At 44.9% G+C, this 22,048-nt stretch overlaps 1 protein-coding gene across 3 annotated transcripts in view; it reads left to right on the top strand.

Moving 5' to 3' along the window:
- The first annotated feature begins 12,122 nt into the window (after positions 1-12,122).
- The window catches only part of LOC123724366 (butyrophilin subfamily 2 member A1), a 47,732-nt gene continuing 37,806 nt past the window's right edge, over positions 12,123-22,048 (top strand). The window contains exons 1-9 of one of the 3 annotated variants that reach the window (XM_045687185.1): positions 12,135-12,260; positions 12,405-12,473; positions 12,793-12,885; positions 13,315-13,665; positions 15,244-15,525; positions 18,353-18,466; positions 21,024-21,044; positions 21,447-21,467; positions 21,709-21,729. In XM_045687185.1, coding sequence (XP_045543141.1) covers positions 13,416-13,665; positions 15,244-15,525; positions 18,353-18,466; positions 21,024-21,044; positions 21,447-21,467; positions 21,709-21,729 — 709 coding nt within the window. In that variant the 5' untranslated portion in view covers positions 12,135-12,260; positions 12,405-12,473; positions 12,793-12,885; positions 13,315-13,415. Of the gene's footprint in view, positions 12,261-12,404; positions 12,474-12,792; positions 12,886-13,314; positions 13,666-15,243; positions 15,526-18,352; positions 18,467-21,023; positions 21,045-21,446; positions 21,468-21,708; positions 21,730-22,048 lie in introns of all 3 variants that reach the window. The other 2 variants (XM_045687179.1, XM_045687183.1) reach the window with 2 other exon arrangements.

Raw genomic sequence — 22,048 nt, 5'->3', positions numbered from 1 at the left:
CCTCTGTGTATGGTAACTACACTGCTAATTCCCTCTGAGTCTGGTAACTACAATGCTTATTCCCTGTGTGTGTTTGAGCGTGCGACACTTGCATTTTTTGTTCAATGTTTTGAATGCACATTCAAATAAATTAAGTCTCACAATTTGTGTGTCTTTAGTGGTGGGTAATGTACCTACAGTGCTGTGTGTCTTTAGTGGTGGGTAATGTACCTACAGTCTGTGTGTCTTTAGTGATGGGTAATGTACCTACAGTCTGTGTCTTTAGTGGTGGGTAATGTACCTACAGTCTGTGTATCTTTAGTGGTGGGTAATGTACCTACAGTCTGTGTGTTTAGTGGTGGGTAATGTACCTACAGTGCTGTGAAAAAGTATTTTCCCCCTTTCTGATTCTCTATTTTTGCATAGTTTTAATACTGAATGTAATCAGATCTTCAACCAAAACTTAATATTAGATAAAGCGAACCTGAGTTTACAAATATAAATGAAAAAAGTATAGTCTACTTATTTTATTATTTAACTGTTATGCAAAACCCAATTCCCCAGTGTGAAAATGTAATTGCTCCCTTACACTCAATAAGTGGTTGTGCCACCATTAGCACCGATGACTGCAACCAAATGCTTCCTGTAGTTGTTGGATCAGTCTTTCACATCGCTGTGGAGGAATTTTGGCCCACTCTTGCATGCAGAACTGGTTTAACTCGTGACATATGTGGGTTTTGAAGCATGAACTGCTTGTTTGAAATCCTGCCACAACATCTCATTCCAAAAGTTCAAACGTGTTGCTTTTTAGCCATGTTCTTGTAGACTTGTGTATTGGATCATTGTCTTGCTACATGACCCACCTACGCTTCAACTTCACCTCACAGATGGATGGTGTCACGAGCGGAATGAACAGTTTAAGGAGTGAGTCAAACGCAGGAGACTGAGGTCCGTTGGAACAATCTTAATTTAATAAATCCACGGGTAAGTTTCACATACGGCTGGGAGCATAACAGTCAGAAAAATTGACAAAAAGAAGCTCCGTTCAAAAGGCAGACGGGGCGTAGCCCGGCAACCCTAATGCCTAGATAATAAAAGTAACACCACACGTAACAACGAACAGTCCCGCACAAAATCCTAGCTAAACACAGACAGACTAAATAACCCCCCCACTAATGACAAAACACAAAACAGGTGCAAACAAAAACCAGACATAACTAATAGACACTGAAACACAGATTGGTGGCAGCTAGTAGGCCGGCGACGACGACCGCCGAGCGCCGCTCGACCGAGGAGAGGCGCCCCCTTCTGTGGATGTTGTGACAGTACCCCTCCCCTGACGCGCGGGTCCCGCAGCGCGCCGACGCCGGCCTTGAGGACGACCCGGAGGGCGAGGCGCTGGGCGATCCGGGCGGAGGTTGTGGAAATTCCGCAACATGGCTGGATCCAGAATGTCCCTTGCCGGGACCCAGCACCTCTCCTCCGGACCGTACCCCTCCCAGTCCACGAGGTACTGCAGGCCCCCCACCCGACGCCGGGAGTCCAAGATGGCCCGGACTGTGTACGCCGGGGCCCCTCCGATGTCCAGGGGGGCCGGGGGGGCCTCCCGCACCTCAGCGTCCTGCAGCGGACCAGCTACCACCGGCCTGAGGAGAGACACATGAAACGAGGGGTTAATACGGTAATATGTAGGAAGTTGTAACCTATAACACACCTCGTTTATTCTCCTCAGGACTTTGAATGGCCCCACAAATCGCGGACCCAGCTTCCGGCAGGGCAGGCGGAGGGGCAGGTTCCGGGTCGAGAGCCAGACTCTATCCCCCGGGTTAAACACGGGGGCTTCACTGCGGTGGCGGTCAGCACTCTCTTTGTGTCGTTCTCCAGCCTTCTTTATACACTCCTGGACCGCCTGCCAGGTCTCCCTAGAGCGCTGGACCCATTCCTCCACCGCAGGAGCCTCTGTCTGGCTCTGTTGCCATGGCACCAGGACCGGCTGATACCCCAACACGACCTGGAAGGGTGACAGGTTAGTAGAGGAGTGGCGCTGAGAATTTTGGGCCATCTCGGCCCAGTGTACGAACCGCGCCCACTCCCCTGGCCGGTCCTGGCAATATGACCGCAGGAACCTGCCTACATCCTGGTTAATACGCTCTACCTGCCCATTACTCTCGGGGTGGAAATCCGAGGTCAGGCTGACCGAGACCCCCAGCCTCTCCATAAACGACCTCCACACCCTGGACGTGAACTGGGGACCCCGATCAGATACGATATCCTCGGGCACCCCGTAGTGCCGGAAGACGTGGGTGAATAGGGCCTCCCTACGGCCCTACAGACCGCGAAGACCGGGCAACGGAATCAGACGGCAGGACTTCGAGAACCGATCCACAACAACCAGGATCGTAGTATTTCCCTGAGATGGCGGGAGATCCGTAAGGAAATCCACCGAGAGGTGAGACCAAGGTCGTTGTGGAACGGAGAGGGGCTGTAATTTCCCTCGAGGCAGGTGCCTAGGAGCCTTACACTGGGCGCACACCGAACAGGAAGAGACATAGTGTGTTACATCCTCTACCAAGGTGGGCCACCAGTACTTCCCCCTCAGGCCTCGCACTGTCTGTTCCACCCCAGGGTGACCCGAGGAGGGTAGAGTATGGGCCCATCGGATCAAACGATCGCGAACACCCAGCGGAACGAACTTCCGACCCGTGGGCCATTGAGGTGGAGTGGGTTCGAGCCGACCCGCCCGCTCGATGTCCGCATCCACCTCCCACACCACCGGCGCCACAAGACAGGACGCAGGGAGTATGGGAGTGGGATCGATGGTCTTCTCCTCGGTGTCGTAGAGACGTGACAGTGCGTCGGCCTTCCGGTTCCGAGAACCCGGGATGTACGAAAGGGTGAACTGAAACCTCATAAAGAACATGGCCCACCTGGCTTGACGAGGATTAAGTCTCCTCGCTGCCCGGATGTACTCCAGGTTACGGTGGTCGGTCCAGATGAGAAAAGGATGACGTGCCCCCTCAAGCCAATGTCTCCATACTGTCAAAGCCTTGACCACGGCTAACAACTCCCTGTCCCCCACATCATAGTTGCGCTTCGGAGGAGCGCCCGAACGCTGCGAAAGCACAGCTCCCACCCCAGCCTCGGACGCGTCCACCTCCACTATGAATGGCAAAGAGGGATCCGGATGCGCCAGCACCGGAGCGTTGGTAAACAGAACCTTCAGACGACGGAAGGCTCTGTCCGCCTCTGCCGACCACCGCAATTGCACCGGACCCCCCTTCATCAGTGAGGCAATGGGTGCTGCCACCTGTCCAAAACCCCGGATAAACCTCCGGTAATAATTGGCGAACCCCAAGAACCGCTGCACCTCCTTCACAGTGGTAGGGGTCGGCCAATTACGCACAGCCGTAACGCGGTCATCTTCCATCACCACCCCTGTGGTGGAAATGCGATATCCCAGAAAAGAAACGGCTTGTTGGAAGAACTCACATTTCTCAGCCTTGACGTATAGGTCATGCTCCAGCAGCCGCCCAAGCACTTTACGCACCAGAGCCACATGCGCGGCGCGAGTGGCGGAGTAGATCAAGATGTCATCAATGTACACCACCACCCCCTGCCCGAGCATGTCCCTGAGAACCTCGTCCAGAAAGGATTGGAAGACAGCGGGAGCATTCTTTAACCCATATGGCATGACGAGGTACTCATAATGGCCCGATGTGGTACTAAATGCGGTCTTCCACTCGTCTCCATCTCGGATACGCACCAAGTTATAAGCGCTCCTGAGATCTAATTTGGTGAAAAAGCGCGCCCCGTGAAATGACTCCACGGCCGTAGCAATGAGAGGTAGTGGGTAACTGAACCCCACTGTGATAGAATTTAGACCTCTATAGTCAATGCACGGGCGCAGGCCTCCCCCCTTCTTCTTCACAAAAAAGAAACTCGAGGAGACGGGTGATTTAGATGGCCGAATGTATCCCTGTCTCAAGGATTCAGTGACGTATGTCTCCATTGCCACTGTCTCCTCCTGCGACAGAGGATACACGTGACTTTTAGGAAGGGCCGCGCCAGCCTGGAGGTTTATCACACAATCCCCTTGTCGATGGGGTGGTAATTGAGTCGCCTTCATTTTACTGAAGGCGATAGCCAAATCGGCATATTCAGAGGGAATGTGTACAGTGGAGACTTGGTCTGGACTCTCCACCGTGGTTGCACCGATGGAAACTCCTATACACCTACCTGAGCACTCCCTGAATCAGAGGATTGTGAGAGGCTAGCCAGGGAAGTCCCAGCACCACCGGAAACGCCGGGGAATCAATAAGGAACAGGCTGATACGTTCCTCATGACCCCCCTGCGTTACCATGACCAGTGGCACTGTTTCCTCCCTCACTTGGCCAGACCCTAGTGGTCGACTATCTAACGCGTGCACGGGGAAGGGTTTGTCCAGTTTAACCAGGGGGATCCCTAACTTATCAGCAACACTTCGGTCCATGAAACTCCCAGCTGCGCCTGAATCGACTAGTGCCTTATACTGGGAGTGAGGGGAAAAACCAGGGAAGAAAACAGAGACATACATGTGGTCGACAGGGGGGTCTGGGTGAGACTGGTGCGGACTCACCTGGGGGGTCGATGGAGTGCTCTGCCTGCCCTCTGAGTTCCCGGGAGAACCTCTCCAGCACCGGTCCGCAGTGTGTCCTCTACGGCCACAGTGGGTGCAGGAGAGGCCCCCCCCTCCGGTCCTCCTAGCAGCAGTCCCTCCAAGCTCCATGGGCGTTGGAGCAGGAGGGATGGGAGGTGGAATGAATAGGCCCCGATCGGAACATCCCCGGGCAGTTAGCAGGTTGTCCAGCCTGATGGACAAATCAATCAACTGGTCCAGAGTGATGGTATGGTCCCGGCAAGCCAGTTCCCGGCGGACGTCCTCACGTAGACTACACCTGTAGTGGTCAATCAGGGCCCGCTCATTCCACCCCGATCCGGCGGCTAGAGTCCGAAACTCCAGCGCAAAGTCCTGAGCGCTCCACGTCTCCTGCCTCAGATGAAATAATCGCTCGCCCGCCACCTTGCCCTCCGGGGGATGATCGAATACCGCCCGGAAGCGGCGAGCGAACTCTGGGTAGTTGTCCTTTGCTGAGTCTGGGCCCTCCCAGACGGCGTTGGCCCATTCCAGGGCTCTACCCGTGAGGCACGAGACGAGGACGCTCACCCTCTCTTCATCGGAGGGAGAGGGCTGGACGGTCGCCAGGTACAGGTCCAACTGGAGCAAAAACCCCTTGCACCCAGCGGCCGTCCCATCGAACTCCCTGGGAGCCATTATCCGTATCCCGCTTGTACTGGGTTCGGTTGGATTCGGTAGGGGCGCAGGGCGATGAATTGGTCCTGGTGGGGGTGATGGAGCGACTCGCTCCCAGCTCTCCAGTCGGGTCAGCACCTGGTCCATGGCCGTGCCCAGTCGCTGGAGGAGACTGGCATGTTGGCCGACTTGTTCCTCCATTGACAATGTTCCTGTCCCTGCTGACTCCATAATTGGTGCTGGATTCTGTCATGAGCGGAATGAACAGTTTAAGGAGTGAGTCAAACGCAGGAGACTGAGGTCCGTTGGAACAATCTTAATTTAATAAATCCATGGGTAAGTTTCACATACGGCTGGGAGCATAACAGTCAGAAAAATTGACAAAAAGAAGCTCCGTTCAAAAGGCAGACGGGGCGCAGCCCGGCAACCCTAATGCCTAGATAATAAAAGTAACACCACACGTAACAACGAACAATCCCGCACAAAATCCTAGCTAAACCCAGACAGACTAAATAACCCCCCCACTAATGACAAAACACAAAACAGGTGCAAACAAAAACCAGACATAACTAATAGACACTGAAACACAGATCGGTGGCAGCTAGTAGGCCGGCGACGACGACCGCTGAGCGCCGCTCGACCGAGGAGAGGCGCCCCCTTCTGTGGATGTTGTGACAGATGGCCTGACATTCTCCTGTAGAATGATCTGATACAGAGCAGAATTCCTGGTTCCTTTCATTAAGGCATGTAATCCAGGTCCTGAGGCAGCAAAGCATTCCAAATCCATCACACTACCACCACAATGCTTGACCGTTGGTATGAGATTCTTACTGTGGAATGCGGTGTTAGGTTTTCGCCAGACAGAATGGGACCCATCTCATCCAGCAAGTTGACTCAAGTTTGCCAGGAAGCGCCTGGATGATCATCTAGACTCTTGGAAGAATGTTCTATGGACAGACGAGTCAAAAGTATAACGTTTTTGGACGACATGCGTCCCATTATGTCTGGCGAAAACCAAACACTGCGTTCCACAGTAAGAACCATTTACCAACGATCAAGCATGGTGGTGGAAGTGTGATGGAAGATTCCTAGAATCCAGAGGGAATAAGCAGGAAATCCTAGAATCCTCCAAACAGGATTTCTGGAATACCAGGTAATTTATTGAATGTTCCCAGAATTCTGCAACCCTAAGTACACTGCTCAAAAAAATAAATGGAACACTTAAACAACACAATGTAACTCCAAGTCAATCACACTTCTGTGAAATCAAACTGTCCACTTAGGAAGCAACACTGATTGACAATACATTTCACATGCTGTTGTGCAAATGGAATAGACAACAGGTGGAAATTATAGGCAATTAGCAAGACACCCCCAATAAAGGAGTGGTTCTGCTGGTGGGGACCACAGACCACTTCTCAGTTCCTATGCTTCCTGGCTGATGTTTTGGTCACTTTTGAATGCTGGCGGTGCTTTCACTCTAGTGGTAGCATGAGACGGAGTCTACAACCCACACAAGTGGGTCAGGTAGTGCAGCTCATCCAGGATGGCACATCAATGCGAGCTGTGGCAAGAAGGTTTGCTGTGTCTGTCAGCGTAGTGTCCAGAGCATGGAGGCGCTACCAGGAGACAGGCCAGTACATCAGGAGACGTGGAGGAGGTCGTAGGAGGGCAACAACCCAGCAGCAGGACCGCTACCTCCGCATTTGTGCAAGGAGGAGCAGGAGGAGCACTGCCAGTGCCCTGCAAAATGACCTCCAGCAGGCCACAAAGGTGCATGTGTCTGCTCAAGCGGTCAGAAACAGACTCCATGAGGGTGGTATGAGGGCCCGACGTCCACAGGTGGGGGTTGTGCTTACAGCCCAACACCGTGCAGGACGTTTGGCATTTGCCAGAGAACACCAAGATTGGCAAATTCGCCACTGGCGCCCTGTGGTCTTCACAGATGAAAGCAGGTTCACACTGAGCACGTGACAGACGTGACAGAGTCTGGAGACGCCGTGGAGAATGTTCTGCTGCCTGCAACATCCTCCAGCATGACCGGTTTGGCGGTGGGTCAGTCATGGTGTGGGGTGGCATTTCTTTGGGGGGCCGCACAGCCCTCCATGTGCTCGCCAGAGGTAGCCTGACTGCCATTAGGTACTGAGATGAGATCCTCAGACCCTTTGTGAGACCATATGCTGGTGCGGTTGTCCCTGGGTTCCTCCTAATGCAAGACAATGCTAGACCTCATGTGGCTGGGGTGTGTCAGCAGTTCCTGCAAGAGGAAGGCATTGATGCTATGGACTGGCCCGCCCGTTCCCCAGACCTGAATCCAAATGAGCACATCTGGGACATCATGTCTCGCTCCATCCACCAACACCACGTTGCACCACAGACTGTCCAGGAGTTGGCGGATGCTTTAGTCCAGGCCTGGGAGGAGATCCCTCAGGAGACCATCCGCCAACTCATCAGGAGCATGCCCAGGCGTTGTAGGGAGGTCATACAGGCACGTGGAGGCCACACACACTACTGAGCCTCATTTTGACTTGTTTTAAGGACATTACATCAAAGTTGGATCAGCCTGTAGTGTGGTTTTCCACTTTAATTTTGAGTGTGACTCCAAATCCAGACCTCCATGGGTTGATAAATTGGATTTCCATTGATTGTTTTTGTGTGATTTTGTTGTCAGCACATTCAACTATGTAAAGAAAAAAGTATTTAATAAGATTATTTCTTTTATTCAGATCTAGGATGTGTTGTTTAAGTGTTCCCTCTATTTTTTTGAGCAGTATATATTAAAAACTGCTGTTGATTAACATGTTGACACTGACTACTGACTTTATTTTTAATCTGTAGGTGTGATAATAGATCAACTCAAACTGCAGAGGGGTAAGTAGTGGTTTATTTGTCCCTAACCCAGATTACACACACGACTGTAAATATTCACTTAACAGACTTCTAATCTTCTAATTAACATGTTAATGATGTTCTCATTGTCTTCCATCTACTCTACATATTTACAGAAGACTTGACAAAGGACAGGGGTAAGTAGTGTCTTCAGATCATCACTTTGCTACAATTATGTGAACCATTTTGTTCCTTTGTTTATTTTTGGAGCACATTAAAGATGTTCCTTCTGATGTTGGAACAGTGGAATGAGACAAGAGCTGGGATTCAATGCAAGGCTCATTATAACACAGCACACTATAACAGACTTTTAAAAGTAATTTATGCTTGAGTCGATGTGCATTCACCATGAATGCAATTTACACGAACGTCGGGGAAAACATGTGCATTGTTGGCTGTATAGTGACAATGGTATATACAGGGTCAGTTCAATACCATACTATATACAGGGTCAGTTCAATACCATGCTATATACAGGGTCAGTTCAATACCATGCTATATACAGGGTCAGTTCAATACCATACTATATACAGGGTCAGTTACAATACCATACTATATACAGGGTCCGTTGAATACCATACTATATACAGGGTCAGTTGAATACCATACTATATACAGGGTCAGTTCAATACCATACTATATACAGGGTCAGTTCAATACCATACTATATACATGTTTAGTTCAATACCATACTATATACAGGGTCAGTTCAATACCATACTATATACAGGGTCAGTTGAATACCATACTATATACAGGGTCAGTTGAATACCATACTATATACAGGGTCAGTTGAATACCATACTATATACAGGGTCAGTTGAATACCATACTATATACAGGGTCAGTTGAATACCATACTATATACAGGGTCAGTTCAATACCATGCTATATACAGGGTCAGTTCAATACCGTACTATATACAGGGTCAGTTGAATACCATACTATATACAGGGTCAGTTGAATACTGTACTATATACAGGGTCAGTTGATTATCGTACTATATACAGGGTCAGTTCAATACCGTACTATATACAGGGTCAGTTGATTATCGTACTATATACAGGGTTAGTTACAGTACCATACTATATACAGGGTCAGTTAATACCATACTATATACAGGGTCAGTTGAATATCATACTATATACAGGGTCAGTTCCAGTACCATACTATTTACAGGGTCAGTTGAATATCATACTATATACAGGGTTAGTTACAGTACCATACTATTTACAGGGTCAGTTATTATGCCCCCAGCCTCTGGAATAACCTGCCAGAGAACCCGATGGGGACCAAGAGACATGTAGAGGCAGCCTTTAGTTATTATGCCCCCAGCCTCTGGAATAACCTGCCAGAGAACCTGAGGGGGACCAAGAGACATGTAGAGGCAGCCTTTAGTTATTATGCCCCCAGCCTCTGGAATAACCTGCCAGAGAACCTGAGGGGGACCAAGAGACATGTAGAGGCAGCCTTTAGTTATTATGCCCCCAGCCTCTGGAATAGCTTGCCAGAGAACCTGAGGGGGACCAAGAGACATGTAGAGGCAGCCTTTAGTTATTATGCGCCCAGCCTCTGGAATAGCCTGCCAGAGAACCTGAGGGGGACCAAGAGACATGTAGAGGCAGCCTTTAGTTATATTGCCCCCAGACTCTGGAATAGCCTGCCAAAGAACCTGAGGGGGACCAAGAGACATGTAGAGGCAGCCTTTAGTTATTATGCCCCCAGCCTCTGGAATAGCCTGCCAGAGAACCTGAGGGGGACCAAGAGACATGTAGAGGCAGCCTTTAGTTATTATGCGCCCAGCCTCTGGAATAGCCTGCCAGAGAACCCGAGGGGGACCAAGAGACATGTAGAGGCAGCCTTTAGTTATTATGCCCCCAGCCTCTGGAATAGCCTGCCAGAGAACCCGAGGGGGACCAAGAGATATGTAGAGGCAGCCTTTTGTTATTATGCCCCCAGCCTCTGGAATAGCCTGCCAGAGAACCTGAGGGGGACCAAGAGACATGTAGAGGCAGCCTTTTGTTATTATGCCCCCAGCCTCTGGAATAACCTGCCAGAGAACCTGAGGGGGACCAAGAGACATGTAGAGGCAGCCTTTAGATATTATGCCCCCAGCCTCTGGAATTGCCTGCCAGAGAACCTGAGGGGGACCAAGAGACATGTAGAGGCAGCCTTTAGATATTATGCCCCCAGCCTCTGGAATAGCCTGCCAGAGAACCTGAGGGGGACCAAGAGACATGTAGAGGCAGCCTTTAGTTATTATGCCCCCAGCCTCTGGAATAGCTTGCCAGAGAACCTGAGGGGGACCAAGAGACATGTAGAGGCAGCCTTTAGTTATTATGCCCCCAGCCTCTGGAATAGCTTGCCAGAGAACCTGAGGGGGACCAAGAGACATGTAGAGGCAGCCTTTAGTTATTATGCCCCCAGCCTCTGGAATAGCCTGCCAGAGAACCTGAGGGGGACCAAGAGACATGTAGAGGCAGCCTTTAGATATTATGCCCCCAGCCTCTGGAATAGCCTGCCAGAGAACCTGAGTGGGACCTAAACTGTGGACATGATTTAAAACACATTTTTAGCTTTGCTTTTCCTCAGTCTGCTTTTTAGTTGTTCACTTTGTGTAATTCTTTTGTTTTTTTATCTGATGTTTGTTGTCTAGTAGATATTTCAGCTTTTTTTTTTTTTTTTTATTTGTTCCTGTAAAGCACATTGTGTTGCATTCCATGTCTGAGATGTTCAGTATAAATAAAGCTTGATTTTATTTTATCCAGTTCATCAATTTGCTAATATGATTAGAACCACAAGTAGGAAAATATCTTAAAGGGACAATCTGCGTTTGGTACATACATTTGTGGGCTTTTAAATTAACGATATATACCCATTGATTCCTGAAGAATATAACTTATAAATGCCTCAGGAGCTTAGTTCAACGTTTCCCATTAGAACCCATTAGAACCCAAAATACAAGCTTGTTTTACTCAATTGTTTGTAAACAATCTATTTGTAAACAAACTCTGTATAGCTTCAAATCATGGTTAAAACTGTAATTTCATGGATGGTCAGTCCTTGCATCCATAGCACACTTTATGAATTTCAATGGTTACATCCCTCAGCTGTTTACCAAAGAAAGTGACGGGAGGCCGTTTAGTTATTTGAATCCCAGATTGCCCCTTTAAGGATAATGGGATAGTGATGCTCACCGGTAAAGATGGATCAGTGTTTGTGGAAATGTATTTCATTTGATTTCTTATTTCCGGTTTGTGTGTTTGATATTTGGGTTTGTGACAGTTTTTTCTCACACTTGTTCCCGCTGCCTGTATACATTTTCAAGGATGCCTTTGCACATTCTAAAGATATGAAATGAATGTGACCTATAGTTAACTGGTGCTTAATAATAATATCTGTGGAGGAAAACTATGGACTGGAAAATGTAAGGGACTTCCTATGGAAAAACATTAGACATTAAAGAGCCTATAGAAAGGTTTGAATGCCTTGCGCTCCTTGGCTATTCCTTTTAATGTACATACTAATGGAAATGATTTAAGAGGTACATGAGTGTGTTTGTCCGTGGTGAGATTCAAGCACGTTAACACTAGATTATTACACTAGATATTTACGTTATACGTCCACCTCGACCAGCCACCCTCCTTTCAGTTTTGCCTTAAATAACCATGTCTTATGTAACCATACCAAACGTAATTTATACTAATTTGAGTGTTCTGGATTTACGTTTACTAAGTTACATCTAGTCTAGTAATGTAACCTAACATAAACATATCATACTATATGAATGGAGTGGCACAGATTTAAGTAAACTACAATATGTTTTGCTTGGATTCCAGACCTCTCTGTGTCACATGGTCTGCACATCAGCCAGGCTCGGAAACTACAACCAAATTTCACCCCCACAGTTCACTCCCATGTTATCTGATTCTGAGCTCACTATGCAACAGTTGTGTGCAGCTATGCAGTTGAACAGGTTCTTGTTCCAAGGAATAGAAAGAATAAGAAGGTAGTTTGATCACATCACAATAGTTTGATCACAGAACACCAGGACATTTATCAGACAAGGCTGCAGTGCCTCAATAGCACTGATTCAACCAGGTAAATGTATCAGCTAGTTGTCTTTTGAAATGTGTTATACTATGTTATCCATTGTTATTGTAGAATTAATGCTACAGTATTGCTTTCCTGGTTTCAAGTTATGTTAGTCTTTCTCTTTATGATGAATGTAATTGTCTTCTTCAGGAATGAAGGTGACTCAACTAGACTGTCTGTGTGTGATTCTTCTACATCTCCTACACACAGCAGGCTCTGGTACAGTAGAATACACATTTAATATCTCACTGCCTTTAATACCTCTGTGTGTGTGATTAATATGATCTCATTGTGTCTTTAGTCACTATTGTGGTCTTAAGGGTTCTACACGGTCTAAACAAACGGAGCCGACGGAGGTCCTTTTGCTTCTCTGTCTACATAGTTCTACTATTGTCCAGGGGCTCCATTGTGTAAACTGTGGAGATCCCTTTAGGGTGCATGGCCTAAGGTGATTTCCTTTCCTAGTCTCCTTTCCTTCATCTGCACTTGTTTGTGTGTGTGTGTGTGTGTGATTAATATTATCTCATTGTGTCTTTAGTTGCTTATGTAGTGTTAAGGTGCATAACCTAAGGTGGATTCCTCTCCTAGTCTCCTTTCCTTCCTCTGCACTGATGTAAGAACTAAACTAAAGGTGAATCCAACTCTTCTGTAGGCATCCACCCTATAGTACTACAGTGTATAGTAGTATAGTACTACTGTATAAACTACAGTGCACTATAGTGCTACTATATATACCACAGTTTATATATTTTTTATTTAACCTTTATTTAACTAGGCAAGTTAAGAACAAATTCTTATTTTCAATGATGGCCTAGGAACAGTGGGTCAACTGCCTTGTTCAGGGGCAAAATTACAGATTTTTACCTTGTCAGCTCGGGGATTCGATCTTGCAACGTTTTCGGTTACTTATCCAACGCTCTAACCACTAGGCTACCTGCCACCAATATATAATACAGTGTATAGTATTACTAGATATACTACAGTGTATTTCAGATCAGTGCAGATGACAGAGGAGAACACTTTAAACTATTGAAACTGTTCATCTGTCTGTTCTCTTCAGAGAGGTTTGAGGTTCTTGGTCCAACTGATGTCATTGCTGTTGTGGCTGGTGATGACATCATTCTGCCCTGTTACCTCAAACCCAACATCAGTGCTGAGGACATGACAGTGGATTGGCTGAACCTGGACTTCATAGACGACCGTGTCTATCGTTACCAAAACCACAGAATTATACAAGAGGATCAGATTCCCTCCTATAGAGGAAGAACTTCACTGTTTAAAGAGGAACTGTGGAGGGGAAACACCTCTTTGAAACTGACCAGGGTACAAGGCACTGATGAGGGACGTTACAAATGCTTAATTCAGTCAAAGAGCTGGTATGATGATTTCACTATTCAAGTCCTCGTTAAAGGTAAGGTTTATTCTCATGTTAATGTAATAATCTAACTACAGTACAATGACATCACCTCTTACCTTCATATCCTCTCTAGGTTATGTGGGACAAAATCGTCCCACCTACTCAACAGCCAGTGGAATCCCGTGGCGCGATATTCAAATACCTTAGAAATGCTATTACTTCAATATCTCAAACATATGACTATTTTACACCATTTTAAAGACAAGACTCTCATTAATCTAACCACACTGTCCGATTTACAACGAAAGCAAAACATTAGATTATGTCATCAGAGTACCCAGCCAGAAATAATCAGACACCCATTTTTCAAGCTAGCATATAATGTCACATAAACCCAAACCACAGCTAAATGCAGCACTAACCTTTGATGATCTTCATCAGATGACACTCCTAGGACATTATGTTATACAATACATGCATGTTTTGTTCAATCAAGTTCATATTTATATCAAAAACCAGCTTTTTACATTAGCATGTGACGTTCAGAACTAGCATACCAACCGCAAACTTCTGGTGAATTTACTAAATTACTCACGATAAACGTTCACAAAAAACATAACAATTATTTTAAGAATTATAGATACAGAACTCCTTTATGCAATCGCTATGTCCGATTTTAAAATAGCTTTTCGGCAAAAGCACATTTTGCAATATTCTGAGTAGATAGCTCGCCATCACGGGCTAGCTATTTTGACACCCACCAAGTTTGGCACTCACCAAACTCAGATTTACTATAACAAAAATTGGAAGTGCATTCTTCGTCAGAATGCACTCCCAGGACTTCTACTTCAATAACAAATGTTGGTTTGGTTCAAAATAATCCATAGTTATGTTCAAATATCCTCTATTTTGTTTGTGCGTTCAAGACACTATCCGAAGGGTAACGAAGGGTGACGCGCCGGCGCGTATCGTGACAAAAAATGTCTAAATATTCCATTACCGTACTTCAAAGCATGTCAAACGCTGTTTAAAATCAATTTTTATGCGATTTTTCTCGTAAAAAAGCGATAATATTCCGACCGGGAAACCCTGTTTTCGATCAAAGACTAAAAATCTAAAATGGACTCTTCTCGTGCACGCGTGCACCAGTCTCATTGTTCTCTGATCGACCACTTACCAAATGCGGTACTGTTTTTCAGCCATGGCCTGCAAAGTCATCATTCAACGTTCTGCCGCCTTCTGAGAGCCTATGGGAGCCGTAGGAAGTGTCACATTACAGCAGAGATCCTCAGTTTTCAATAAAGAGAGTGTAGAAGGCCAAGAAATGGTCAGAGAGGGCACTTCCTGTAAGGAATCTTCTCAGGTTTTTGCCTGCCATATGAGTTCAGTTATACTCACAGACACCATTAAACAGTTTTAGAAACTTTAGGGTGTTTTCTATCCAAATCAAACAATTATATGCATATTCTAGTTTCTGGGCAGTAGTAATAACCAGATTAAATCGGGTACGTTTTTTATCCGGCCGTGCAAATACTGCCCCCTACCCTAGAGAGAATATTACTGGATACAGTATGTGTCTATTTGTTTACAGCCTGTCACCAGTTAGACTGGATGTTATCTGTGTGTCTGTAGCTGTAGGATCCAAGCCAGTGGTGTCCATTGAGGGACACAGAGAGGGAGGGATGGGTCTGCTGTGTGAATCAGAAGGCTGGCACCCTGAGCCTGAGCTGCTGTGGCTGGACAGTAAAGGAGTCCATTTCTCTGCTCGAACTCTTGAGACACACAGAGACTTCAAGGGATTCTACAGAGTCAAACAACATGTCATTGTCCAGGAGACTGACACCAACCGCTTTACCTGCAGAGTCCAACAGAGCCGGATCAATGAGAAGATGGAGACAGAGGTTCACCTCCCTAGTGAGTAACAACATAATATTATTTAGACATGAAACACTGGAGATATTGATGTGTTAATGTCCAGTATATGTTTTAACCAAAGGCTTTGAGACAACAATACAAAAGATTAGGGTTTATTATGATACACTCAACTGCTGTGTGGTAGTATTAGTACCAAACCCTGTTGTTGATGTGTGGTAGTATTAGTACCAAACCCTGTTGTTGATGTGTAATGATGTGTGGTAGTATTAGTACCAAACCCTGTTGTTGATGTGTAATGATGTGTGGTAGTATTAGTACCAAACCCTGTTGTTGATGTGTAATGATGTGTGGTAGTATTAGTACCAAACCCTGTTGTTGATGTGTAATGATGTGTGGTAGTATTAGTACCAAACCCTGTTGTTGATGTGTAATGATGTGTGGTAGTATTAGTACCAAACCCTGTTGTTGATGTGTAATGATGTGTGGTAGTATTAGTACCAAACCCTGTTGTTGATGTGTAATGATGTGTGGTAGTATTAGTACCAAAACCTGTTGTTGATGTGTAATGTGTGGTAGTATTAGTACCAAAACCTGTTGTTGATGTGTATTGATGTGTGTGGTAGTATTAGTACCAAACCCTGTTGTTGATGTGTAATGATGTGTGGTAGTATTAGTACCAAACCCTGTTGTTGATGTGTAATGATGTGTGGTAGTATTAGTACCAAACCCTGTTGTTGATGTGTAATGATTTGTGTGGTAGTATTAGTACCAAACCCTGTTGTTGATGTGTGGTAGTATTAGTACCAAACCCTGTTGTTGATGTGTAATGATGTGTGTGGTAGTATTAGTACCAAACCCTGTTGTTGATGTGTAATGATGTGTGTTAGTATTAGTACAAAACCCTGTTGTTGATGTGTAATGATATGTGGTAGTATTAGTACCAAAACCTGTTGTTGATGTGTAAAATGTGTGGTAGTATTAGTACCAAAACCTGTTGTTGATGTGTGGTAGTATTAGTACCAAACCCTGTTGTTGATGTGTAACGATGTGTGTGGTAGTATTAGTACCAAACCCTGTTGTTGATGTGTAATGATGTGTGTGGTAGTATTAGTACCAAACCCTGTTGTTGATGTGTAATGATGTGTGTGGTAGTATTAGTTCCAAACCCTGTTGTTGATGTGTAATGATTTGTGTGGTAGTATTAGTACCAAACCCTGTTGTTGATGTGTGGTAGTATTAGTACCAAACCCTGTTGTTGATGTGTAATGATGTGTGGTAGTATTAGTACCAAACCCTGTTGTTGATGTGTAATGATGTGTGTTAGTATTAGTACCAAACCCTGTTGTTGATGTGTAATGATGTGTGGTAGTATTAGTACCAAACCCTGTTGTTGATGTGTGTGTTAGTATTAGTACCAAACCCTGTTGTTGATGTGTAATGATGTGTGGTAGTATTAGTACCAAACCCTGTTGTTGATGTGTAATGATGTGTGGTAGTATTAGTACCAAACCCTGTTGTTGATGTGTAATGATTTGTGTGGTAGTATTAGTACCAAACCCTGTTGTTGATGTGTGGTAGTATTAGTACCAAACCCTGTTGTTGATGTGTAATGATGTGTGTGTTAGTATTAGTACCAAACCCTGTTGTTGATGTGTAATGATGTGTGTGGTAGTATTAGTACCAAACCCTGTTGTTGATGTGTAATGATGTGTGTTAGTATTAGTACAAAACCCTGTTGTTGATGTGTAATGATATGTGGTAGTATTAGTACCAAACCCTGTTGTTGATGTGTAAAATGTGTGGTAGTATTAGTACCAAAACCTGTTGTTGATGTGTAATGATGTGTGTGGTAGTATTAGTACCAAACCCTGTTGTTGATGTGTAATGATTTGTGTGGTAGTATTCGTTCCAAACCCTGTTGTTGATGTGTAATGATGTGTGTGGTAGTATTAGTACCAAACCCTGTTGTTGATGTGTGGTAGTATTAGTACCAAACCCTGTTGTTGATGTGTAATGATGTGTGGTAGTATTAGTACCAAACCCTGTTGTTGATGTGTAATGATGTGTGTTAGTATTAGTACCAAACCCTGTTGTTGATGTGTAATGATGTGTGGTAGTATTAGTACCAAACCCTGTTGTTGATGTGTGTGTTAGTATTAGTACCAAACCCTGTTGTTGATGTGTAATGATGTGTGTGTTAGTATTAGTACCAAACCCTGTTGTTGATGTGTAATGATGTGTGTTAGTATTAGTACCAAACCCTGTTGTTGATGTGTAATGATGTGTGGTAGTATTAGTACCAAACCCTGTTGTTGATGTGTGTGTTAGTATTAGTACCAAACCCTGTTGTTGATGTGTAATGATGTGTGTGTTAGTATTAGTACCAAAACCTGTTGTTGATGTGTATTGATGTGTGTGGTAGTATTAGTACCAAACCCTGTTGTTGATGTGTAATGATGTGTGTGGTAGTATTAGTACCAAACCCTGTTGTTGATGTGTAATGATGTGTGTGGTAGTATTAGTACCAAACCCTATTGTTGATGTGTAATGATGTGTGTGGTAGTATTAGTACCAAACCCTGTTGTTGATGTGTAATGATGTGTGGTAGTATTAGTACCAAACCCTGTTGTTGATGTGTAATGATTTGTGTGGTAGTATTAGTACCAAACCCTGTTGTTGATGTGTGGTAGTATTAGTACCAAACCCTGTTGTTGATGTGTAATGATGTGTGGTAGTATTAGTACCAAACCCTGTTGTTGATGTGTAATGATTTGTGTGGTAGTATTAGTACCAAAACCTGTTGTTGATGTGTAATGATGTGTGGTAGTATTAGTACCAAACCCTGTTGTTGATGTGTGTGTTTTAGGTGAGTTATTTGACACAACCCCATGGAAAATGTCCTTGATTGTGTTATGCTGTTTGGGAGCCATCACTGTGATTGGGTTAGCTCTGGCTATCTACTGCATATGCAATAATAAAGGTAATGGAGAGATGATATGAATGTTTCATTGTTAGACATAAATGTCTGCAATGTTTTTTTCAACCTCACCACATCACTGTGGTTGTATTCTATGGATACAGGATAATATACTACACTTGCAGGTGATTAACATGTTAACACTGATGACTGATTTTAATCTGCAGGTCATTAACATGTTAACACTGATGATTGATTTTAATCTGCAGGTGTGATAATAGTTCAACTAAAACTGCAGCGGGGAAAGTAGTGGTTTTATTGTCCTTAACTCTGATACACCTGGATCACTGATGGACCAGTCACATTAATGTTGATGTTCTAGAACAGGATGTGTTGAGACTGTAGATGACCACTAGACTAGAGAGAGGTAGTCTCTGATACACCTGGATCACTGATGGACCAGTCACATTAATGTTGATGTTCTAGAACAGGATGTGTTGAGACTGTAGAGGACCACTAGACTAGAGAGAGGTAGTCTCTCATACACCTGGATCACTGATGGACCAGTCACATTAATGTTGATGTTCTAGAACAGGATGTGTTGAGACTGTAGAGGACCACTAGACTAGAGAGAGGTAGTCTCTGATACACCTGGATCACTGATGGACCAGTCACATTAATGTTGATGTTCTAGAACAGGATGTGTTGAGACTGTAGATGACCACTAGATTAGAGAGAGGTAGTCTCTGATACACCTGGATAACTGATGGACCAGGCACATTAATGTTGATGTTCTAGAACAGGATGTGTTGAGACTGTAGAGGACCACTAGACTAGAGAGAGGTAGTCTCTGATACACCTGGATCACTGATGGACCAGGCACATTAATGTTGATGTTCTAGAACAGGATGTGTTGAGACTGTAGAGGACCACTAGACTAGAGAGAGGTAGTCTCTGATACACCTGGATCACTGATGGACCAGGCACATTAATGTTGATGTTCTAGAACAGGATGTGTTGAGGCTGTAGAGGACCACTAGACTAGAGAGAGGTAGTCTCTGATACACCTGGATCACTGATGGACCAGGCACATTAATGTTGATGTTCTAGAACAGGATGTGTTGAGGCTGTAGAGGACCACTAGACTAGAGAGAGGTAGTCTCTGATACACCTGGATCACTGATGGACCAGTCACATTAATGTTGATGTTCTAGAACAGGATGTGTTGAGGCTGTAGAGGACCACTAGACTAGAGAGAGGTAGTCTCTGATACACCTGGATCACTGATGGACCAGTCACATTAATGTTGATGTTCTAGAACAGGATGTGTTGAGACTGTAGAGGACCACTAGACTAGAGAGAGGTAGTCTCTGATACACCTGGATCACTGATGGACCAGTCACACTAATGTTGATGTTCTAGAACAGGATGTGTTGAGGCTGTAAAGGACCACTAGACTAGAGAGAGGTAGTCTCTGATACACCTGGATCACTGATGGACCAGTCACATTAATGTTGATGTTCTAGAACAGGATGTGTTGAGACTGTAGAGGACCACTAGACTAGAGAGAGGTAGTCTCTGATCATCAAATCAAATGTATTTATATAGCCCTTCGTACATCAGCTGATATCTCAAAGTGCTGTACAGAAACCCAGCCTAAAACCCCAAACAGCAAGCAATGCATGTGAAAGAAGCACGGTGGCTAGGAAAAACTCCCTAGGAAAAACTCCCTAGAAAGGCCAAAAACCTAGGAAGAAACCTAGAGAGGAACCAGGCTATGAGGGGTGGCCAGTCCTCTTCTGGCTGTGCCGGGTGGAGATTATAACAGAACATGGTCAAGATGTTAAAATGTTCATAAATGACCAGCATGGTCAAATAATAATAATCATAGTAGTTGTCGAGGGTGCAACAAGCACGTCCGGTGAACAGGTCAGGGTTCCATAGCCGCAGGCAGAACAGTTGAAACTGGAGCAGCAGCACGGCCAGGTGGACTGGGGACAGCAAGGAGTCATCATGCCAGGTAGTCCTGAGGCATGGTCCTAGGGCTCAGGTCCTCTGAGAGAAAGAAAGAAAGAGAGAAAGAGAATTAGAGAGAGCATATTTAAATTCACACAGGACACCGGATAAGACAAGAGAAATACTCCAGATGTAACAGACTGACCCTAGCCCCCCGACACATAAACTACTGCAGCATAAATACTGGAGGCTGAGACAGGAGGGATCAGAAGACACTGTGGCCCCATCTGATGATACCCCCGGACAGGGCCAAACAGGCAGGATATACCTGGATCACTGATTGACCATTCACATTAATGTTGATGTTCTAGAACAGGATGTGTTGAGGCTGTATAGGCCCAGTAGAGTATAGAGAGGTAGTCTTTGTTACACCTGGATCACTGATGGACCAGTCACATTTAATTAATGAAATTAAGATGTGGTGGTAGGTTAGAATATCTTCATTGGAGAAGTTGTCTCACAGAGGTACGCTGGACTCATTTAGATGGTGGAACTAAATTAGGATTTGCGACGTTTGAGAAGTGATATAAGTCCTAGAGAGAGACTACATCTTCTAGTGTTAATGATGTTCTCACTGTCTTCCATCTACTCTACATGTTTACAGATAACCTCACCGAGCAGCGAGGTAAGTATTGTCTTCATATCATCACTTTGCAAGAATTATCTGAAGCATTTTAAGTCTTTTTTTGGTTGCTGAGCACATTTATGTTCCTTCTGATGTTGGAACTGTGGTATGAGACAAGGGCTGGGATTCAATTCAAAGCGCATTATAACGCAGCACACTATAACAGACTTTTAAAAGTATTTTATACATGAATCGACATGTGCATTGTTTACCATGAATGTGATCTCCGTGAATGCTGGTGGAAAATGCCTTTAAAAAGTGCTTTGTCAGATGTGAAGTGCCCTGCGGTATACTACACATTGGATTGAATCCCGACCAAGGAGTCCCAGAGAGAGACTACATCTTCTTGTGTTCATGTTAATGATGTTCTCACTGTCTTCCATCTACTCTACGTGTTTACAGATGACCTCAAGAAGGAGAAAGGTAAGTAGTGTCTTCAGTTCATCACTTTGATATTATTAGAACCACAAAAGTTACATTTTCTTTAATTTACCGACTTCAAGTATGAAAACATTTTAAGAAGGTTATTTTGAGCTCATTGAAGATGTTCCTTCTGATGTTGGAACATTGGTATGAGACAAGGAGTCCCAGAGAGAGACTACATCTTCTAGTGGTCATGTTAATGATGTTCTCACTGTCTTCCATCTACTCTACATGTTTACAGATGACCTCACTGAGAAGCTAGGTTAGTAGTGTCTTCAGATCATCACTTTACCTGAATTATGTCATCCATTAGATGTTTTAAAAATGTTTAACTGCAATCCAGGTCATTTGGTTCTGCTATTAGATGAAGAACATGGATATTCACATTACCGTAATTTCCGGACTATTTAGCGCACCTGAATATAAGCCGAAGCTGAATTAAAATTTTTATTTTTTATTTTGAACAGAAATAAGCCGCACATGTCTATAAGCCGCAGGTGCCTACCGGTACATTGAAACAAATGAACTTTACACAGGCTTTAACGAAACACGGCTTGTAACAAAAATAAATAGGTTTTAAT

Source organism: Salmo salar, chromosome ssa01, assembly GCF_905237065.1.
Source record: "Salmo salar chromosome ssa01, Ssal_v3.1, whole genome shotgun sequence".
Classification (NCBI taxonomy): domain Eukaryota; kingdom Metazoa; phylum Chordata; class Actinopteri; order Salmoniformes; family Salmonidae; genus Salmo; species Salmo salar.
The sequence above is the reverse complement of the archived record's forward strand: the minus strand, read 5'-3'. Positions and strand labels throughout refer to the sequence as shown.